Below are 17,178 nucleotides of genomic sequence, written 5' to 3'. Positions count from 1 at the left end.
GGTATATAAATCATGGGACAGCTTCTTGATGTGTAAATGAGTGTTCCCTGTTCCTTGTTCCCGCATGTCCCCAGCAGAGGTCGAATGGAGGACCCCATCAGGGGACTCACTGGAGTCATGCTCGAGAGTTGGCAGAGGTCGACAGATCAGGCTGTCTTAATGGGTCGGAGTCGGCTTCCTTCAGGGACCGCCGGGAGGCGAGTCTCTGCCAAACCATACTACCCAGGCCATCACTTCCGGCCTCCCAGGAGGACAGGGTGACGCTCTGGCCGTTGCCTTGGAAACAGATGGAGGCGGGCTGGTGTCCTCTAGCGGTTACCAAGAGGATTGCTCCGCGACAAGAACTAAGCCACAAGAGGGGGCTGGGGAGGGGCGGAGGTGGGGTGCTAGCTCTGAATGGCCATAAGGTCACGCTCCTCCCCCCCACCTCACTTGCCAATAGGAGCCGGGTCCGCTGTGCACATGCGCAGGATCCTAACGTAACCTCCATCACGGCTGTTGGTGAGTCTAGGGCTCGGATGCAAAGGAAGAGTGGTAGCTAGTGACGGGAGGGAGCCCCCAAACTCTGCGATTCTTCAGATTCCTCTAAGAGGAAGAGCTCTCAGTTCTGAGAGGCCTTTGGAAATGAGCATCCGCTGGCGGAGGCCGCGCCCGTCCTTGCTTGCTGGGTCTCACGGGAAACGTAGTCCGAAGGGGGCGGCGGGGGGCGGGCAGTACTTGCCGAGCAGGCATGTGATTGGCCAGGGCGGAGTCGCCATGGCAACGCGCTGCGGGGCGGGAGTGGCGGGGGCTCTTACCGGAAGTGGCCTCCCGGCCAGGACACAACAGTTGAGGTGAGCGCGGGTCTGGCCGGATTGGGCGCGGCTTTTTCCACCCCCTGGGGACCCGGCCGCTAGATGCTGTCTGCACTCCAGAGTGCCCGCCTACCTCCCGACCTGCCCGTCGCGCCCCACCTCCGAGCCTAGGCCTAGGCCTTTCCGCCCACAACAGGTTCCCCGTCCTTGGGCATAACGTCTTCTCTCCTATCCTTTTTGGAAGATAGATTCCGGGGGGTCAGGCCTTGGTGTAGCTGGTCTGACAGGCCGCCCAGGTGGGCGTGTTTCATTTAGAACCTCTTGAGGGCCGGGACACGGTGTCCGCTCACGACTCCACGCAACTGCAACTCGTGGTTTTGTTTTGTTTTGCTTTTCACGTGCTTAGTGCAGGCGGCGTGAGTCATTCACATTTCTCTGTGGTTAGCGAGCACGGTGTCTCAGAGTCCATCCCCGCCTCGATCCATGGCGCAGACGTGCCACTTAAGTCAACATGTCCTGGAGATCGTGGGGGACATACATTCCACCATAACATAGCATGGCTCTTCCCACCTTCATTTCTCCTGCTCAGCAGGGATTAAGGCCCTACCAGGACCCTCCCTGGCTGCTTGTCCCTTGGCCTCCTGCCTGACTGACCACTCCCCTTCCTCCTGTGCTGCTCACTTTCCCTGGCTCCTGAGTCAGACCCTGGAAGCCTGTGATGATCATTCATTTATCTACCTCTTAACCATCATCTCCTGCAGTTTCCTGGAAATGCCATTGGACAACTTGCCTCCAAGCATTCATCCACAAGGCTTTCTTCTGCATTCAGTTCCTTTCAGCAGCCAGCTCCCGTGACCCTTCCCTCCATGAAGTTTTCCTAGCCTCATGCTTCCCTGTGGCAAGAGTCCTCTCTGAACCAGCCCCCTGGGCTGGGCCTGTCTGCCTTACCCTAGCCATGGCCTCTTGGCCCCCACCCTGACCCCTCCTTTCCTGCAGGTCTCTTTTGTTGGCTACCAGAAGACACCCAGTACAACAATGCCATCCCCACTGGGCCCCCCACGCCTGCCCTCTGTGGACCCTGTGGCCACTCTGGAGGAGCCCGAGGCAGCACGCCTGCGTTTCCGGGGATTCTGCTACCAGGAGGTGGCAGGTCCCCGTGAGGCCCTGGCGCGGCTGCGAGAACTGTGCCGCCAGTGGCTGCGGCCGGAGGCATGCTCCAAGGAGCAGATGCTGGAGCTGCTGGTGCTGGAGCAGTTCCTGGGCACGCTGCCCCCTGAGATCCAGGCCTGGGTGCGGGGCCAGCGGCCAGGCAGCCCTGAGGAGGCTGTAGCCCTGGTCGAGGGCCTACAGCATAACCCTGGGCAGCTGCTGGGCTGGGTGAGTGTGGCCAGCATTGACTTCTTGGAGGGACAGAGCAAGACTAGAGCCTCTGTGACTTGCCTCTCCCCCTCAGATCACAGCCCATGTCCTGAAGCAAGTGGTGCTCCCAGCGGCACAGAAGATAGAGGAGTCCTTGGGGAGACCCCAGCCTTCAGGGACAGTGGAACTTCTCAGGGCAACCTCTGGGGAGGAGCCACAGGACACCCAGATGGAGGGGTCTCCCCAGCTCAGCTGCAGTGTGAAGGAGGAGCCTGATGCTGACGGGCAGGAGATGGGTGAGAGTGGGAGCCACATTAGGCCCAGGGGATTCCTGGACGACATGTGGACATCGCTAGCTAGGGTAGGGGATTCTAGGAGGGGTTGTGCTGGGGCTGGGGGTTTCCTAGGGGGAACGTGAATGTCCTCGATGGGACTCAGGAGGGACTGCAGACTTCAGAGATGGGTCCCCAGGAAGCAGGAGGAGAGGACTGGCTGGCACTGACACACAGAGTAGCCTCCTGCCTGCTGGCAGAGGAAGGCCAAAGCTGCAGCACCAACACCAGCTCACCTGCCCTGGCCCACCTGATCCTCGCCTGCCTCATTTCCTAGCACCTTCCAGCCCCCCACATCCATCCCAGTCCCGCGAGGGGTACCCAGGACACCGGGAACCAGCCGCCACCTCCTTCCACCCACCCAGGATTCAGGTGAGCAGCCCCAGGTGGGAGGTACAGGCCCCCAGTGGGAGGAGCATGTCCTTGGTGGACACTCTATTCTGTCAGTTTTTCAGGCTTCTTGGCCAGCAGCTTTTGTGCTCTTTGCTGCCCGGAAGTGGAGTTGCTGTCAGGGTCCCTCCTGTGGGTCCTGGGAGACAGGGACAGGCTGATGGTCTCTAAAATTGGAAAGGATTTGAACCTCGGGCCATGGAATCTGGTTTAGAGTGACTGAAAATCATAGGGGTTGGTTTCCTCACTTACAGGGAAATGGGGATTTTGATGTTTCCAGCAGTCTTAAGCTGGCCCCTGGAGATTTGAACCCTCATATGCAGGTGGTGAGGGGTCAAGATGACGAAGCCTGGCAGGAAAGCCTGAGCTTCACACAGCAGTCTGGCCTCCCCTGCACACCTGAAATCAGAATGGAGATACCTAGGAAATAACCTGCAGCCACTTCTTTCCTGGGGCTTTTCTAAAAGGCCAACCAGCCCTGGGCTGTGGCCAGCTGGGCACAGAAACTCCACTGAGGCCCCTGCTACCTGGAACGCTTGGTTCCTGAGTGTGGACAGCAGGGGTCCTGTCCTCTCCTAGCAACTTTGCTCCTAAGCCATTCCATCGGGGACCGTCCCCAAGGGAAGAGCTAGTTGAGATGTGCTTCAAGGCTAAAAAGTCCCTCCAGGCCCTCCACAGCCTGATGGTACAGTGGGAAACAACTGGGTGGGAAGGCCACTCCCTCCAAAGCCTCTTGACTTCCAGTAGCATTCCAGCAGTGGCTGCCACCTTCTTGTCCCTGGAGCTGCAGTGGCTTGTCTGTCAGGCTTGTTTCCCACCCCAGCAAAGCCCCAGATGATGGGATTTGGGGAGGCAAGGAGAGCAGACCTGGGAACAGAGAGTGCGTCAGCTGGTAAAGCCCACAAGGGTCCAGCTTCAACTACCAGAGTTCACCCTCTGGCAACAGGCAGGAGCCAGCCCACCACCTGTCCCACATACGTCATCTGAGCCTGAGATGCTTGGCTGCACCTCCTAATGTGAGTCCTCCTGCCCTCGACCTCTCCACAGCCAGGTCGACACATCTAGGAATGCCGACAGCCCTCAGCAGCTCCCCCAGGGAGGATCTCTGTTACTTTTGTAACCAGAGGCTTGGTGAGAGGTGGCTGGGTCCTCTTGGGTCCCCAGGCCTTTTGGTCTCAGTGCATCACACACTGTTCAAGGCAAGAGGGTGAGGCCAGCCACATCTGTCCCCACCTAGGCTTCCCCCAAAACCCATCCAGGGGTCCTCAGCTTCAAAGTGTCTGACTAGAATATGGCGTGGGGCTTCTGAGGGGGACAAGTGCTAGTAGCATCCCCACCCCACCCCCCCGTGAGGTGAAGGACAACTCCTCTCTGCCTTCTTTCCCAACCTTCATACACCTTTCTCAGCTTCATCCTTAAGAAGCAAAAGAGCCTTAGGTAACCTGGCCGCTTCCCCAGGTAACTAGTAAGGTTGTGGCCAGGGAACATGGGCAGGGTGGGGCACTGCAGAGCAGGGAAGAGGATGGGGGGTGGACAGGCACCAAGGGTGATGGGCTGCATCCTGGCAGGAGGAGTGGGGGCTACTGGACCGGTCACAGAAGGAACTGTACTGGGACGCGATGCTGGAGAAGTATGGCACGGTGGTCTCCCTGGGTGAGGACCAGCCACAGCCCCTCCTTTGGTGCCTGTGTACCACCTTGGCTATAGGGCTCCCTGCCCGACCCTTTCCTGTGCACGCTTCCCAGCTTTTACTCACGTTTGCCCTCCTTACCTAGGGGCATCCTGTCATTTGCCAGGATCCCCACCCCTGCCCCTAATGTACGAGAACCCCTCACCGGCCCCCATGCCAGGACTGCTACCTGACTGTCCCTCACCCCAGCAGGGTTACCGGCCCCCTTGCCAGAGGCACGGGTTGAGTCGGAGCCAGGGGTACTGCGCTCGGGGACAGAGGGTCAAAGAAGCCTCCACCCGGGTGAGTGCTTCTCCATGCGATCTGAACCGCCTGTTGCCTGGTGGAGTGGGAGCTTGTCTGCCCCCACACACCTGCTGGGAGGGGATGGGAATGTCAAGGACGCTGGGCTACCTGGGACTGCCAACTCTCCTTCCCCAGGAGATGAGAGTGAGAGTCACTGTGAGGGTCCACCCCGCTGCCCAGAGGCCCAGCCACCCCAGGGCCCCAGGCCTGTCACCTGGGAGGGCCCATCTGGGGCCTCCGTCTCCACCAGGGCTACACCGGGAGCAGGGCTGGAGGCTGGCGCCCCGCGGAGGAAGCCTTACACCTGTGAGCTGTGCGGCCGAGGCTTTGATTGGAAATCGGTGTTTGTCATCCACCACCGGACGCATGCGGATGGGCAGGCCACGCGGGCCCCGGTGCTGGCTGTTGGGGGTGCTCAGAAGCTGCCACCAGGTTCCCGGGAGCCGGGCACACCACGCCACCCCCGACGTGCACTCCCAGGCCCCCGGAGCTATGCGTGTGAGGAATGTGGGCGCAGCTTCAGCTGGAAGTCTCAATTGGTCATCCACCGCAAGAGCCACGCAGGCCAGCGGCGCCACTTCTGTGGCGACTGTGGCCGCAGCTTCGACTGGAAGTCCCAGCTGGTCATCCACAGGAAGAGCCACCGGCCGGAGGCCCCATGAGTGGCTCCAGAAGGCAGCCTCGTCTTGGGAGCCTTGCAGCCTCCAGGTCCTGGACACAGTTCCTGGCAATCTGGTTCCAGCCTTCCTTGGGCTGCTTGGTCTCTGTGTGAGACATGTGGAGGCAACAGAGGACATTCGTCAATCAGAGTTCCCAGGAGAGTCCCCTGACCCCAGTTCAGTCTCCCCAAAACAGCCACCTGGGTGTAAGTAAAAGAAGCCACTGCTCCCTCAATAGCCTAGCGAGGCCTGGGCTGCAATAAACTGCCTAAGCTGAGTGACTTCCAAGCTCCAAGGTCCCCAGCTGTGACCTGATGCAGATGGACAGGTTAAGGACTCTCCTTACCCCTGGGACCTTGTTGGCCCCAGGTGGCTGATCAAAAACTGCCCTTTCTACCCCTTCTGAAGCTGCTGGGCCTGATGTCTTGGCGTAGACAGTCCAGAAAGCTCAGGAAAGCATGCCTTGCTTTGTTTGCAGACAGATGGAAAACTCGTGGCCCTCTACATTTTAGATTTGTAACAAATTGCATTTTTATAATGGGAAGTTTCTACATAAGAATCCTGATCTCTGCTTTCTTGCTGGCCATAATATCAGCAATGGCACTTCTCCTGCCTGGCAGCTGGAGCCACAGAGCAGGCCGTACTCCCCAGAAGGGCCAGCAGTCCTGGTATCCTGCCCCACCTTGTTCCTGAGCCACCCACATCACTCCCTGGCCTCCTTGTCCTTGTCCTTTGAGCCCTTGAGTCCCAGCTTGAGTGGACACTAAGGGGACCTCCTTTGCAAGTATGGATGGACAAGGAGAGTGGTCTCCGAGAAAAGGGTCCAGAAACAGATGTCCCATAGGCCATGTGATTTTAAAGTAGTTGGTGTTCACTTAGAAAAATTTGAAATCTATAAGAGGGCAAAGATGATGAAAATGATCCCCAATTCCACTGTCTGATAGCAGTGCTTATTCCAGGTGTTTGCAGGAGTGTTTTTGTTAATGTTTATTTATATTGAGAGAGAGCAAGTGAGCAGGGGAGGAGCAGAGAGAGGGAGAGAACAGATCCCAAGCAGGCTCTGCACTGTCCACACAGAGCCTGATTTGGGGCTCGAACTCAGGAACTGTGAAATCATGACCTGAGCCAAAATCAAGAGTCTGATGCCCAAGTGACTGAGTCACCTGGGCACTCCAAGGGTGTTTGATAAAGCTTCTTGTGGAGATACTGTGTATGTCATGCTTTTCTCACTCCCTCACTTCCCTGTTATTAAAAACACATGTTTTTTAATGCGTGGGTGAAAATTCCCTGTCTGTCCAGCACTATCATTTCTACCAAGCCCAGATATTTCATTTTCTGCCTCATGGTGTCCAATACTGTGATGCACACTCCTGAGCATACACTTTGGATGCAACTCTGGTTATTTTCTTTTGTTTGTTTATTGTTGTTGTTGTTTTCTCTTTGTTTGTTTGTTTGTTTGTTTTTTCTTAAGTATGCCCAATGTGGAGCTTGAACTAATGACCCTGAGATTAAGAGTTGTGCACTCTAGCAACTGAGACAGCCAGGCGCCCCAATTCTGGTTATTTCCTTAGAGTAAATCTCTCAAAGTGGGATTGTTGAGTTTTAGGAAACATGGGATTTTTGTTTCATTTTGTTTTTCCCTTGAAACAACACTGGATTCCTTGCCCCAATTCCAAGTCCTCTCCCCCCCCCCCCCACAACACCAAGAAGTTCTCCAACAAAAAATATTTTTTAACTCGAAATCAATAAGAAAATGACTAAAAACCTATTAGAAATGTGGGTAAAAGCTGTGAATCAGTAATTCACATCAGAAAAAACTTGATTGGACCAACAAACCAGAAAAGACATACATGCTCAGAAGTAATCAGAGAAATACCAGTGCTGAGAAGGCAGGGCCTGGCCTGCTGTGTTTACATAACCTGCTCCTGGCATTATGCTTGGTATTCGTAGCATGGCCACTGTGAATAATTAAGATACAAATCTTAAATAATATGATGGGTTTCTCAGTCTTCAAAATAGCAAATAAGAACTCTGACAATAACAAATATTGGTGAGGAAGCTCAGAACTGGAACCTGTAAATATGATGAGCTATCACTCTTGTCATTGGATTAGGTTGACCTTAAAATACGGAAATGATTCCAGTAGGTGTGGCCTAATCACATGAACCCTTTTAAAGCATGGAGTTTTCTCTGGCTGGTGGCAGAAAAGAGTCCAAAAGAGTTGAAGCATGAGAAGAATTTGATATGCATTGCTGGCTTTGAAGATAGGCGAACAACAGTGTGGCCTCTAGAAGGTAAGAACAACGCCTGGCTAAACAGCCAGCAAAGAAACAGAGACCTCAGTCCTACAACCACAAGGAACTGCAGTCTGCCAACAACCTGAATGAGTTTGGAAGCAGATAATTCCCAGGTCCTCCAGGTAAAAGCCTAGCCCAGGCAACATCTTGATTTCAGCTTTGTGATATTCTGAGCAGAGGAACCCAGCCACTATCTCCCAGACTTCTGACTTATAGAACTGTGAGCTAATGAATGGATGTTGTCTTAAGCCACCAAGTTTGTGGCAATTTGTTAAACAGCATAGAAAACTAATACAATAATGTATAATTAATGGGTTTAGTACTGTTCATAGCCAAAGGTAGAAAACGGGCCTGTATCCAGTGATGAATGGAGCGTGGAGTGAAATGGTGATAGTGTTTTTCAATAAAATTTTTAAGACTAAGAAATGAAGCACATAATGATTTTGGAAAACTTTGGCAGTATTTACTACAACTAAATACATGTGTACTCTGACTCAGCAATTCCACTCCTGGGTATGCACCCAACAGAAATGAATGCTTATGAGCACCAAAACATGTGTACAAAAACATTTAGAGCAACTATTTATAAAAGTAAAAGATCAGAAAACAGCCCCAAGCCCACTGCAGTTATCAATTTACTGCCTCTCAGCTCCATGTTCTTACCTGCTCTGCAGTAGTGGGCTGGACCCTGTAGGCATTTCTCCTTTGCAGAAAGCACATTGTTAAGCTTTGTCAGCAGAGGGCACTGGAGGAGAACCACAAGAGTGTCTGTTTCTCTTCCTGCAACTGCACGACAGCCGTGGTCCCTGTGGAAGACTGCCCAAAGTAGGCATTCTTTGGGCAAGCTCCAAGCCTTGTCCTGACCTAGTAACCACCTCACCACGGCCCTCCTGATGTGGATACCATGCACCCCAAGGTGCCCTGCTAGCAGGACATTCCCAATGCCTCTCCCAACAGATAACATCATGCAGTAGGCCTCGTACCTGTAGTGGCATCTTAATTCCCTCTGCATGCCTGCTTGTAGCCTTGGCCTACCGCCACACCAAGGTGGTGATTCCTGCTTGGCTTGGGCAACCCAGAGAATTTCTCTGCCACCCAGTGCGCTCCAAACACACCTTCCCCAACAAAGTCTGAACCCCAACCCCCAACCTTGAGGACAGAGCTCCCACCTTGAAAGTTTATTCTTACCTTTGGCACTCTCTCTCAACCTTCGAATTTTTAGAGTTATCCCTGTTAGAGTTAATAACTTTTTTTAAGTTTACTGATTTATTTTGGTGGGGAAAGGGGCAGAGACAGAGGGAGAGAGAATCCCAAGTAGGCTCTGCGTTGCCAGCGCATAGCCCAACACGGGGCTTGAACCCACCAACAAGGAGATCATGACCTGAGCCGAAATCAAGAGTCAAATGCTTAACTGACTGAGCCACCCAGATGCCCCTAATTAATAACTTTTTATATCAAATTTACCCTGTTCAAATTACTGTTTGAAAATTTCCTCTGCCTCCTGAATGGACACTCACTGATATACCCACCAATAGCAGTGTGGATAATTACACTGGATATCCATGCAGTCAAATACTATGCAGATAGCAATGACCAAAAACAAGTGAATGCTACATGCAACACTGTTGAATCTCATGCATGAATGGAAGGGAGGGACAGGGCTTGGCCTCACCCAGCAGTGCAGAGTTCTAAAGCCTCTCCAGCTTCACCTCCCAGTACAGGGTCCTCTGTGCAACCCCCAGGTCCCCCCCACTCCTTGGTGAAGGCCATGACCATGTCCTCAAAAGTCACAGGTCCCTGGGACTGGGACACATCTGTCCAGCCAGACCTAGGTCATCTCCTCTCCATCCTTGCTTTGAGCAGATTCAGGGGAGGGGGCAGAACAGGCAGGATTCCATAGTGCCCAGAGATGAGAGGGACCCCAGCCCAGAGAGGCACTGGAAGAGTGGACACACATTCCCAGGGAATTCCATCCCACCCACAAGACTGCTCTTCATCCCTTGTACCTTTGGTCTACCCCTGCCTTGGGGACATGCTCTTCCCTCCCCTCCACTTTTGCCAGCCCTTATACCACAGTCACATTATGTTCAGCTCCTGATTCCCCAGGCCAACTGCCCCTCCAGTCCCACCCAGAAGTCCCTAGACAGCCTAGACTTTATTGGCTCAATGCTACCTACCCCTCCAGCCACTTCCTATCTCAGTGGTAACTCTCTCCCTCTAGTTGCTCAGAGCTGAAACAAAGGGGGCCCCCATAATCTTCATCTGGGGTCCACGATCTGATCACCCTTCACTCTCCCACTGCTGCCATCCTTGTTTCCCATATCATGGCACTAGTCCCTTAACTGAATTGGCTTCTCTCTCACCACATCCTCTCCTCCATGTTCTTTTTGCCCCACAACAGCTAAAGGGGTCCTGCTAAAGCTTTAGTCAGTACTCCAAATATATACAACAAGGAATTGAAAACAGGTACTCAAAACGAGTACATGTACAAGATTATTCATATTTGGGGCACCTGGGTGGCTTAGTTGGTTGAGCCCCACATTGGGCTCTGTACTGGGCATGGAGCCTGTTTAAGATTTTCTCTCTCCCTCTGCTCCAACTCCCTGTTCACATTCACTCTTTCTCTCAAAAAATAAAGGTAAAAAAAATTTAAATGTATTAAAAGAATGTTCATCCAAAAAAAACCCCAAAAAAAACAAAACAAAAAAAAAGTTCATACTCAAAATAGCCAAAGGTGGAAACAACCCAAATGTCCATCAACAGAGAAATGGATGAATAATTTGTGGGATAAACATACAGTGGAATAGCGAATAGCATTCAGCAAAAACAAGGAATGAAGGACTGACAGATGCTACACCAGGGCAGATGGCACTCCAGTACTATCTACATGCTAGGCCTGCTCTGAGCACTATACTCAACATCCCCCCCGCCCCACCCTTCCCTATACCAGAAGCACAACTATCCCCTTGACAGATGAGGAGACACAGCCCAAGAAAGGTCAGGTCTCCTGTGTGAGGGCAGTGGGCTAGATACACACTATGCCCTATACCGGTGGACCCATCCCCTTCTCCTTGGAGCATCAGCTTTGTTTGTGACATACTTTTCTTTCAAAAGATCCATACATTAATTATAAAGCAAACTCACATCATACAATAAACAAATAAACACTCTTCCAGTCACTTTAAAATAGAGAACTTCTAAATTAACAGATGTTCATCCACATAATCCTGTTTTACCACCTAAACCACACCTGGGAAGTCTCACCCACCTGTGCCCATCACCAACTCCAACACCCCTCAAGTGAGCACCATCTTTTGGAGAATCAAAGGCTTTTCTGGGGTCTGCACAGGCCACAGTCTCTTCCCACAATGGCAGATGCCTATGGGTGGACCTGTCTCCTAATGAGCCATGGGTACTCAACGAGGCAGTTCACTTTTACAGGAGACTTGTGTTTTCCCATGGTCTCAGAAATACTAAGGGTATCTGAACAAGTGTCTGCCCACGAGTATGCGCTCCACCCCACTTCCCATTCTGTGAAGGCCCCACCCATCCTGTCCTGACTCTGCAATGGGCTGTCTGGACCATGTCTGCCTTTCCTACTCCCCAGCACTAAACACACCCTGGAGACCTCCTCTCCTACCACATCTGCTGTCCCCTCAGATCTGGCCTCTCAAGCCATGAATAGTCCCCCCATTCTTCCCCAAAGATCCCCCCACGCTATACCCTTCCCAGAATGTTCTGCCTAGCCTACCCTTCCCAGAAGTCCTACCCATCTCACCATTCCCAGAAGAACTTCCCACCCTACCCTTTCCAAAGGTTTTCCCCTGCACCACACCATTCTCAGAAGTTTGTCCCTGTGGGCCTCCTGTCACCCAACCTCTCACAGCAGAGACCTGGCCACAACTCCAAACCATGTGGCTCTGCCTGGCCTTCCTTGGATGGGTGGCATGTCAGGAAACACAGGAGAAACTCAGTGAGGTCTCACTCCAGGGCAGCCGGCAACCATGTCCACATCTCCTCAGAAACCCTTCCCCAGGGACAAGAAGTCTAGAGAAAAGAGCCAAAGAAGAAGGAGGGAGACAAACATGAGATGCCTCTAGTTATCAATAGTGTTTATCACCACGGCTCATTTACTGAAAGAGAAAATCTCATCTTGAATCATTAAACCTGAAAGCAGAGGCCCAAAGAGGGAAGGGGGTGGAAGTGGAGCCCAAAGAGGGAAGGGGGTGGAGTGAAGAGTAAGGGAAAGATGGGACAAGAAGACCCTGTGGACTTGGTAGTCTTTAAGAAACTTCACCACCTAAGTCATCACTATAGCCTCTGACTGTATTTGGAAAGCTCACATGCTTATGTGCCAGGCATGATTTATTCCCTAGGCCAGGATCTGTTGTTCCTGGGATTCATGGCCCAACTACAAGGGCGTCTACCACCCAGTACAGGGATCCCTGCCACAGCAGCCACCCTATAAGAACAGAACAAAAGCATGGTGCCTCTACTACCTTTCACTTAAGCGGTGGGGTTTTTGTTGGGGGATGGAAGGAAGAACTGGGGAAGAGTTCTGACACGTGACCAGTGCTACTCTAGTCTGAATGTTTGTGGCTCCACCAAATTCATATTGAAGGCTAATCCCCAATGTGGTGGTATTTGGTGATGGGCCTTTGGGGGGTGATTAGGTTATGAGGGCAGAGCTCCCATGAGTGAAATTGTGCTCTCATAAAAGAGACCTGAGAAAGTTCCTTTTCCTCTTGTGCCAGTGGAAAGATGGCCCTCTGTGAGCCAGGAAGCAGGCTCTCACCAGACAACGAATATGATAGTGCCTTGATCTTGGACCTTGCAGCCTCAAGAACTGTTATAAATAAATTTCTGTTGTTTATAAGCCATTGAGTTGGTGGCATTCTGTTACACCAGCCCAAACAGACTAAGAAAACTACCTAAGCATATTTTGAAATAAAAGTAAGGATGGGGCGCCTGGGTGTCTCAGTTGGTTATGAGTCCAACTCTGATTTTGGTTCAGGTCATGATCTCATGGTTCATGAGACTGAACCCTAATCAGGCTCCTCCCTCTGAGCACGGAGCCTGCTTGGGATTCTCTCCACCCTCTCTCTCTGCCCCTCCCTGCTCACTCTCTCCGTCTTTCTCAAAATAAAAAAAATAAACTTTAAAAAAAGGTAAGGAGAGGAGCACCTGGGTGGCTCATTCTGTTGAGCATCCTACTCTTGTTTTCAGCTTGGGTCATAATCCCATGGCTCATGTGATCGAGCCACACATCGGCTCCGTGTTGACAGTGTGAAGCGTGCTAGGGATTCTCTCTCTGCCACTCCCTCGCTCAGGCCCTCTCTCTCTCTGTCTCTCTCTCTCTCAAAATAAATAAATAAATTTTAATTAGAAAAAACTTTAGGGGCGCCTGTGTGGCTCAGTTGGTTAACCCACTCTGGGTTTCAGCTCAGGTCATGATCTCACAGTTCATAGGATCGAACCCCGCATCAAGCTCTGTGGTGGCAGGACAGACCCTGCTTAGGATTCTCTGTCTCCCTCTCTCTCTCTGCCCCTCCCCCACTCACACTTTTTCTTGCTCTCCAAATAAATAAATAAACTTCAAAAAATGAAAAAAATATTTTTTTAAGTAAGGAGAAAATTCCTTCTCAGATGTTAAAACTTATTACTAAGCCATGCTAATTAGAGTGGTGTGGAACACAAAAACCCAGAAACATCAATTGAATAAAGTAAGAATAAAATATGTGTGTGATCAGGGTGGGGGAGAAAAAAAATATGTGTATGATGTGGGCACCTGGCTAGTACAGTCAGTGGAGCTAGCAACTCTTGATCTCGGGGTCTTGAGTTTGAGGCCCACATTGGGTGCAGAGTTTACTTTAAAAAACAAAAGAAAAAGAAAAAAACATGTGTGTGATCTATCAAATCAATATTAATTCATTGTGTTTCCAGTCTGGGGCGGGAATAAGAAAAGTAGATAATTATGTTTTAAACCTTGCAAACATAATAGCAAAAAGAGTGAATGCCCCAAGCTGTCTGGGCTTGGGGGAACAGGGATTTGTATAAGGTGCTGATGAACCTGTAAATCTGCACATCCATAGCGAGATCATGACCTGAGCCAAAATTAACAGTCAGACACTTACCGGGCTGAGCCACCCAGGTGGCCCATATATTCTATTATACATATAATATCCTATTACTTAGACACTTTGGTTCAATTGTGTCTATGGGTGCTGTCTTGATGGGGGCAAGTTCCCTGATTAGGGCTTGTTGTGTCTTTTTATACACTGGACACTCCAGATTGTCTTCCCACTCTCCTTTTCTCTCCTGATTCCAGCCCCATGCTGTGCCCACCTTCTGAGGCTCATATCTCACCCTTTCCCCTCACTCCCTGATCTCTTTATCTCAGGCCTTCCAACACCAGTCTCCCCTTAGTGTGTCCTACTTGGTCAAGCATCTTTGAAATGTCTTATTAACATGCTATTGGATGACAGCCACTTGTGCATTCCAAGGGGTTAGGGTCCAGGTATAACTAGCACGAAGACCTACCACCCAACATGGTGCTCCCCTGTGACCAGAGGTTAAGGCTGTACCAAATCCCCCAAACATATAAGTGAGCAAGAGAATTACCATATCACTTTATAGTCGCACCTGTTGAGGGGCCCCAAGTCTGGGCTGTCCAGGCCTGCAGTGAACCTAATTCCTGGCCACTTGACAGTGACCCCATGGACTCTATACTGGGTATGTCCAATATGCACTCAGTGAACTGGCATTTCCTGTTTTTAAGTTGTTAGCATGGAGCAGAGGAAGAGGAGGTGTCCTATGAACAGAGAGATAACCCTTGTTATACTTCCATACACGACAGGAATAAAGACTGTGGAGCCATTTCCATTTGGGGAAAGATAGTGCTCCCATTCCAGGTCCCACTAGCCTTCTTCTTTCACCTAAGTGAGAGAGGTCATAGTCAACAGGGGCCAGGGCTACAAGGAAATACATTGAGAAATGCCAGGGAAGGCAGTTGGGGTCAAGAAAAAGAAAGAAAGAAAGAAAGAAAGAAAGAAAGAAAGAAAGAAAGAAAGAAGAAAGAGAGAAGGGAAGAAAACTATAGGAGTGGAGATATACTCCTGAGGCCCAGTCCCACTAAAGACCGAGTATTCATTGGAAGATTTAGTATGCTCCTCTCCCCTGTCACCCATACACCACATCAGTGGAGTTCCAGTGTAACAACAGTGCACTATAACTAAAACAGATGCAAGACACAGACTCTCTCCAAAGAAGAATACTTACCAGAGCACAAAGTCTAGAGAAGAGACGACAACTAGGGCACTAGAGGAATTTGAAGCCGCCAGCACCCCCTGCTACAGCACACATTAAACACAGCCCTCCTCCTATCCATATTACCATAAATCCTCATACAAACCTCCTGTCGCCTTAGTTCCTCTTAACAAACATGTGTCTGGTGTTCAACAACAAACACAAGGCATGTCAAAAGGCAAGAAAAAAGGCAGCCCGAAGACACACAAAGCAGTCATCAGAATGACACTCAGATGTGAACAGATGTTGGAATTATCAGACGGGCATAAAATAGCAATGATTAAGATGTTAAGGGCTCTAGATGAAAAAATTGACAAAATACAGGAATAGATGGATACTGTGAGCAAAGAGATGGAAACTCTTAAGAAAAGATCAAAAGTTAGGGCTAGAAATAAAAAACACTGTAACAGAAACAAAGAGTGCCTTCAATGAGCTCATCAGTAGGCTCAACCCAGCCAAGGAAACAATCAGTGCTCTACACAATTCAGCCCAATGCGAGTGTTTACTACTATCTGTTTTGCTTTTACTGATAGGGGAACAGGAGCTCACAGATGTCCAACCAAGTGGTTAGGGTCCAAGCACCTGCCACAGACAACACCCCCCAGAAGCCCCCATCTCCCGTGCCATCTTGTTCAGGGTAGAATGGGAGCCAGGTATATGTATTGGAGCTATTTTGTGTACAGAGGAAGATTTGTTGCTGCTATTCATTTCCAATTCATTAAATTATGCATTTCTCAAACAATGAGCATTTCTCCCAATATTAGGCATCCAGATCCCTGTAGTCTAACTAATTCCACATTATAGGGATGATTTTATATTACTTTACTTTATTTTTTCAAGATTTTATTTGTCAGTAACCTCTACACCCAACATGGGGCTCAAATTCACAACCCTGAGATCCAAAGTTGCAAGCTCTAGTGACTGAGTCGGCCAGGTGCCCCCATAGGGATACTTTTTAAAAAAGAAATTAAATGTCTCCAAACATTCAAAGAGTGCTTGAAATGTTAATGCCTCTAAGCTTTGGATAAAATCACGAATTTAATACTTACATTTTCTTAAACTCTTTCAAAGTGAGCAACATTTACACACAAATATTCCAAAATTGTTGTGGTCTCTTGCATTGTGATTATCTGGAGAGCACATTTCTTTATCTCATGTGAATTTACATCAATTCTCACCTAAATACTTAGACACAGTATGAAATGAAAGCACATAAACAGGTTTTGGTGCTTAAGAATCGGCCTTTGGTTTAGCTGCACCTTTACATCGGCTGCTGCCTTTCTATTCGTGGCAGTAATCAGATATGAACTGTGTGACCTCACTTGTAGTATAATGTGACTCATTAATATTGCTAGATGTGTCCTATTTAAATCTATATGACCGTGCTCTCTTGCATTACGACGATTTACAAATAGTGTCAATTCTAAGGACAGTTGTTGCTGACATAGATGCATATATAAGGACGGAGGAAGGGAGGAAGGGAGGAAGGAAGGCGGCAAGAATGAAGGAACTCTACAGATGAATTCCGTATTTCCTTATAACAGCTCTACGATGGGTAACGTCATTGTACCACTTTATGTACGAAGATGAAGGACCCTGACAACAAAACCTAAAACAAACCCTCACACTAGATCAACAAAGAGGAACGCTCTCGTTCTCCAGCAGTCGTGGGCGTGTATGGAGACTGCCATTCCTTTTGTTTTCACGTGTGGCAGAAACTCACGTTGGTCCCCAGGAGACAGGACCAAGGCATCGATATCCTGATGTGCCAGCCACACCTAGACGACCCATGGACAGGCGAGTCTGGGAAAGTACATTTTGCGCGGTCCAGTTTAGCAGGGAAAACAGATGGCTTAGCAAAGTGTCAGAAAACAATTCAGACTCCAGAAAAATTTAGCCTAGGGGCTTGCAAACCTGATGTTAACCCCTTTACAAAACACGGAGAGGTCAATCCGGGGCACAGGCCTCCAGAGGTAGAGCCAGGCTCTGTGCCAAAGCACCGTCCCTCCTAACTCGCCCCTCTCATCAGGCTATGTCCTTTTATTTATTTATTCATTAAAAAAATTT

At 50.1% G+C, this 17,178-nt stretch overlaps 1 protein-coding gene across 3 annotated transcripts; it reads left to right on the top strand.

Annotated features, from left to right (window-relative positions):
* The first annotated feature begins 387 nt into the window (after positions 1-387).
* ZNF446 (zinc finger protein 446) lies at positions 388-5,639 on the top strand. 3 transcript variants are annotated; one of them, XM_045440319.1, is made up of 7 exons: positions 388-501; positions 1,791-2,171; positions 2,248-2,449; positions 2,763-2,857; positions 4,444-4,528; positions 4,758-4,847; positions 4,986-5,639. In XM_045440319.1, exons 2-7 carry the CDS (start codon positions 1,830-1,832, stop codon positions 5,510-5,512), a joined length of 1,341 nt encoding a protein of 446 aa, XP_045296275.1. In that variant the 5' UTR covers positions 388-501; positions 1,791-1,829; the 3' UTR covers positions 5,513-5,639. The 3 variants fall into 3 exon arrangements, with proteins under 3 accessions (XP_045296275.1, XP_045296274.1, XP_045296273.1); XM_045440318.1 differs by having other exon boundaries at positions 4,758-5,639; XM_045440317.1 differs by lacking the exon at positions 388-501 and having other exon boundaries at positions 998-2,171; positions 4,755-5,639.
* The last annotated feature ends 11,539 nt before the right edge of the window (positions 5,640-17,178 follow it).

The sequence above is a fragment of the Leopardus geoffroyi genome, chromosome E2 (genome assembly GCF_018350155.1).
Source record: "Leopardus geoffroyi isolate Oge1 chromosome E2, O.geoffroyi_Oge1_pat1.0, whole genome shotgun sequence".
Taxonomy (NCBI): domain Eukaryota; kingdom Metazoa; phylum Chordata; class Mammalia; order Carnivora; family Felidae; genus Leopardus; species Leopardus geoffroyi.
Note: the sequence above shows the minus strand (reverse complement) of the source record. Positions and strands in the feature narration are given on the sequence as shown.

Excerpts from the sequence above, each read along its gene's own strand:
- ZNF446 (XM_045440317.1), top strand. The coding sequence starts at position 1,830 with ATGCCATCCCCACTGGGCCCCCCACGCCTGCCCTCTGTGGACCCTGTG. Across the intron at positions 2,858-4,443 it reads TCCACCCACCCAGGATTCAG|GAGGAGTGGGGGCTACTGGA; the intron begins GTGAGCAGCCCC and ends GCATCCTGGCAG. Across the intron at positions 4,529-4,754 it reads TGGCACGGTGGTCTCCCTGG|CAGGGTTACCGGCCCCCTTG; the intron begins GTGAGGACCAGC and ends CCCTCACCCCAG.